The sequence below is a fragment of the Mandrillus leucophaeus genome, unplaced genomic scaffold, assembly GCF_000951045.1.
Source record: "Mandrillus leucophaeus isolate KB7577 unplaced genomic scaffold, Mleu.le_1.0 Scaffold53, whole genome shotgun sequence".
NCBI lineage: Eukaryota > Metazoa > Chordata > Mammalia > Primates > Cercopithecidae > Mandrillus > Mandrillus leucophaeus.
Window position 1 is genome coordinate 1435664 of NW_012105697.1, and position 4569 is coordinate 1440232.

General features: G+C 63.0%; 1 protein-coding gene across 5 annotated transcripts in view; it reads right to left on the reverse strand.

Annotated features, from left to right (window-relative positions):
* Positions 1-1424: 1424 nt before the first annotated feature.
* The window catches only part of ISOC2 (isochorismatase domain containing 2), a 10189-nt gene continuing 7044 nt past the window's right edge, over positions 1425-4569 (reverse strand). For 2 of the 5 annotated variants that reach the window (XM_011996967.1, XM_011996965.1), the window contains 4 exons: positions 4095-4304; positions 3719-3789; positions 3443-3560; positions 1425-1831 (listed from right to left, as the gene is read on the reverse strand). In XM_011996967.1, the coding sequence (XP_011852357.1) occupies positions 1751-1831; positions 3443-3560; positions 3719-3789; positions 4095-4304 (480 nt within the window). In that variant the 3' untranslated portion in view covers positions 1425-1750. Of the gene's footprint in view, positions 1832-3442; positions 3561-3718; positions 3838-4094; positions 4305-4569 lie in introns of all 5 variants that reach the window. The other 3 variants (XM_011996968.1, XM_011996969.1, XM_011996966.1) reach the window with 2 other exon arrangements.

Here is a 4569-nt window from a genome sequence, read left to right on the forward strand (position 1 = left end):
CGCCGCCGGGTCTGCGTGCCTGTCTCTGGGTCTCTGCATCTCCGCGTCCCGGGGCGCCCCGTCCACGCCTCCGCCCGGACCCCCGCCTCCCCCGCCTGTCTCTGTCTCTAGGGGGGTCTCAGCCCTCGTCTCTCGCTGCGGGTCTCCGCGCATCTCGGCGTCTCTCTCCGCGTCTCTCTCCGTCCCGGCGCCTCTGTCCCGGGCTCTCCCCAGCTCCTAGCCTCAGTTCCCTGCGCGCCTCCATTTCCCTCCTTCCCCCGCCCGATCTCCGTCTCCCCTCTGTCTCCACATTCCGCTCGTCTCTCCTCCCTGGCTCCACGTCTCTGTCTCTGTCCCTGTCCCAGGTTTGCTGTCGTCGGATCTCTGTCCGAGTGTCTGTGCCTCCACTCACCCCCGACCCGGACCCCCGAGCCCCCTCCCGGGTCCCCCACTCCCATTCAGGCCCGGGTTGGTGGGGTGGGGGGGCGCTGCGGCGGGAGCTGTGTGTTCCCAGCGCAAAATAGACTCTCGTTGCCATGGCGACGCGCGCGGGGCCTCCGAGACGCGAGGCTTCGGGCTTGGGGGGTGAGGAGGGGGGACACCTGGATCCGGAAGGCGGGGGCCGGGGGCGCCGCCGCCCGGTCCCAGGGGCTCCTCCTAGATCCCTGGGGAGAGGGGTGCTGGGCGCTCCGACGCTGGGGGCCGGGGGACCGGACCTTCTGGGAGGGGTCTGGGCTCCCAGGGTCGGCGGTGGGGGCTCGGATTGCCTAACGCGGGGCGGGCTGGCTGACAGCTCTGACGCCGGTGTCCCTGAGGACTCAGGGGTGGCCTCTCAGGTCCCTAAGGTTGGGGAAGAGGCAAGGGCTGCAAATCTGGAACGGGGGAGCTCTCCCTGGGGGTCTGCAGAGTTCCAACTCCCAAATCTGCAGAATTCTGGGAGCCCCCATGTGGGTCCCGGAACTCCTGCGTGTGGGGGAGCCGGGACTACAAGGCTGAAGCTTTCAGCCCTTCCTTCCGTCCGTCCATCCATCCACCCATCCACATGGATGTCTCTTCCTTCCTCCCCGTCTCCATGTCCCCGTGCCTCAGTTTCCCCCCCGCACCGGGGTGCGGTCTCGCTCACCTCGCTTTCCGGATGCGGGACCCTTGGGGAGCCGGGGGCGGCGGCGTGGGGGGCGGCCGGAGGCAGCGGCGGAGCGCGTGTCTGCCGGCAGCTGGGCTGGGCGTGCGCGCGCCGGCTGGGGGCGACCCCGGCCGCAGTTCTCCTCCGGGCAGATGCGCCGCGTCCGTGCAGATGTGTCAGCCGCCAGCCCTCGCCTTTGCCTCGCGCCGGCTTTGAGCCGAGAAGAGGCACCTCCCCCTCCCCACCTGCTGGGGACCCCGCTTTCTCCCTCATGCAGCCCCCAGTCGCCCCCGGGATCCCCCCCAACCCAAGAATGGTTTGGTCCACAGCCACATGTATGTTTATTCTGCGAGTCCGTGTCCCACAGTTTGAGACTCTTCTTCCCCTCCCCTTCCCGCCCCGTGAAGTGGCCCGGGGCCGAGCCCCGCCTCCACCTCGGCTCAGCCAATTCCCACCCAGCTTTCAGGAGTCTTATTTGCATTTCCGGGAGCAGCTGTCCAATGGAAGGGCAGCACCCTACCTCCCCCCCCAAGGGGGCGGCACTCCTGGTGGATCGCACCACTCTTGGGATCCAGGGATGGGGGGAACGCGCTTCCACTGAGGTCCGGGCGACAGGAGGGTGGTCTTCCCTCAAGGCAGGGTTGGAGTTCAGTGCAGGAGGGGGTTCTGACCTTGGAAGAGGCCCAGCAGTCCGCTGTCTGGGGCGGGCTCCTTGATGAGCTTCTGGATCTGTAGGGGCAGAGGGAGATGGGACAGGAAGACTCTAGGGTCCTGATCTCCATGGATGACAAATCTGAGGGACACCTCTCCGTCTTCATCTCTGAGATCTTACGGCCAGCAGCTGCCCAAGACAACACTCCCTCTTCTCAAGACTTTTTCTGGGGCCTCCCTTTCATTACAAATGACTGGTTGAGCTCCTAAGTGCCCACCATCTTGGTCTGCTTTGCTGGCTTGGACCACTAAGGGTGGACAGCTCTGTGCCAGGGCTTCTTATCTACACCTTCCTCTTCTTAGGTAACCTCATCTCTCCCATCCCTCTTCTGGGCCCTCAACTCCCAAATCCAGCCTGGACTTTGCCCCTGAACTCCGGACTCATCTATCCAACTGCCTCTTAGATAGACATGAGCAACCAACCGCATTTCATCCATCAGCAAGTCCCAGCAAGTTTATCTCCAGAAAATAAAAATAATAATAATAAAGGAAAAAAAAAAAAAAAAGCCTGCATCCCCACTGCCTCATCACTGCTTGCCTGGGTGCCCAAATTAACCTCCTTACTGACAGGTCTCCCTCCTCCCCTCAATGCCACACTCCCTAACCCATTGGTCACACAGTGCCAGAAAGAACTTTGCAAACTGCCAATCTGATATGGGCAGCTCCCCTGCACCAAACCCTGATGGCTGCCCATGACTGAAATCCCAAACCTTTGGGCTCTGGCTCCTGTGTGAAGACAGGGTGCTGGCTCCTCCTGCCCAGTGCTCACCGCGGCCTGCTACAGCTCTTTGGACAAAGAAAGCTCAGTCCCCCTCCCCTGGGAACACTGAGTGCCTGATGCTCCCTTCCCCTGCAGGTCAGAATTCAGGGCCACCCCTGCCACTCTCACTCATCCCTCTGCAACTCCCGCCCCAGCTGGGGATCACGATGTGTGATTGAACATGGATTGATGCAGACTCCAGGGCTCACCACACTGGCTGGCATGGAGTAGGTGCTCAGTGAATGTCTCACAGAGCTGAACTAGAAGGAAGGCAAGGAGCAGACCTGGGAGGGCCTGGGAATGTCAAGGTCCGGGGCCTCTCCAGCATCCTGAGGGCCAAGGGCTTGAAGCAGGGGGGCCCAGTACCTGGCTGACCCTGGTAGCAGGGCGGCCACTCTGGGGGTGGGTGTGGAGTCTGAGAAACTGGAGGAGGGGCACCTGGGCCGGAAGGGGCAGAGGCGGAGGAGATGGAGAGTTGGGGATGGGTGTGGATAGGTCAAGGGGCTTCTATCTACAGGGTCTCTGCTGACCTGTTCTTGCCCAGTGTCTGCCTGGTCCTTTCCTCCTTCAGTTCATTCTAAAGTCACCTGCTCCAGGACGCCCCCCAGACCCTCCAATACAAACCCCTTCCTCTGTGCCCTGACCCTCTGGATCGCCTCCCCCATTTCATCGCTCTCTGTGGTCCTTGTGGTCCATCTGCACACTCCTTTCATGGATTTATGGCGGTGACAGTGACCAGCAGCCTCCCCTCCAAGAACCTGGCTCCCCCTGGAGGCGGCAGCCTGCTGGTGCCGGGATGTAGTCCCAGAACCCAAAGACAAGACCTTTGTCAGATGCAGGGGAGGTGGGGGCGGCCGCGAGGGCATTACCTCCTTGAACTGCGGGTGGGCGGCATCACCCACCAGCTGCAGAATGAGCCCTTCGCTGGTGGAGAGGAAGGCACCACTCTGTCTCATGCGGGCCAGCGCCACCAGCCGGTCCACCTGGCTGTGAATAGGAGGGAGGGAGGGAAGGTTGGTGTGGATGCCACGGCCTAGACACCCAGACACGCTGGCACCCTGGTGGGAATGGGAATGCCGCCTGTGGCCCTTCCTGGGAACCCCTCATGGCCCCCAAGTGCACCCACCCAGGGAGGGCGCTCTCACCTGCGTGAGGAGCAGGCGTCCACCACCACGTGGACCTGCAGCCCCCGGTCCAGGAGGTCCAGGGTTGTGTTCTGTGGGTAGAGAGAGGTCAGGGCCAATCCCGGATAAGAACAGGGGTCCTCAGTAAGGAACTGGGGATGCTGAGTCAGAATTAGGGGCCCAGAATGGGGAGGAGGGAGGCTTGGATCAGAGCAGGGGGCCCCCAGGTCAGAAGGGGATCCAAGATAGGATGGGGCCCGCATGTGAGAAGAGAGGGCCCAGGTCAGGATGGGGGTCCGACAGGGAAGTGGAGGTTTCCAGTCAGGGAAGGAGGTTCTATTTAGGATGGGGGTCCCAGGTGAGAATGAGGGACCCCTGGGGTCAGTCAGCATCTCACCAAGATGCAGGCCTGTGCCTCAATGCCACAGAGCAGCACAGAACGCAGCTGGGGCCGGCTGTCCAGCTCCTGCTGCAGGGCGGGCACCATGCTGAAGCAGGTCTTGGTCAGCGGCTGAAGGCCCTCAGCCCCCAGCTCAGGCACCGTGGGGCCCAGGCCTTGCGGGTACTGTTCTGTCAGCAAGACTGGCACCTCCAGCAGCCGGGCCACCTGTGCCAGTGATGGGGAAGAAAGATCAGGGTCTGAGGGAAGAGGAGCTGGGCCTGGACTCCTGGGTCTCAGGGAGGAGGGGCTGGGCCTGGACTCCTGCATCTGAGGGAGGAAGGGCTATGCCTGGACTCCTGGGTCTGAGGGAGGAGGAGCTGGGCCTGGACTCCTGGGTCTGAGGGAGGAGACGCTACACCTAGACTCCTGGGTCTGAGGGAGGAGGGGCTGGGCCTGGACTCCTGGGTCTGAGGGAGGAGACGCTACACCT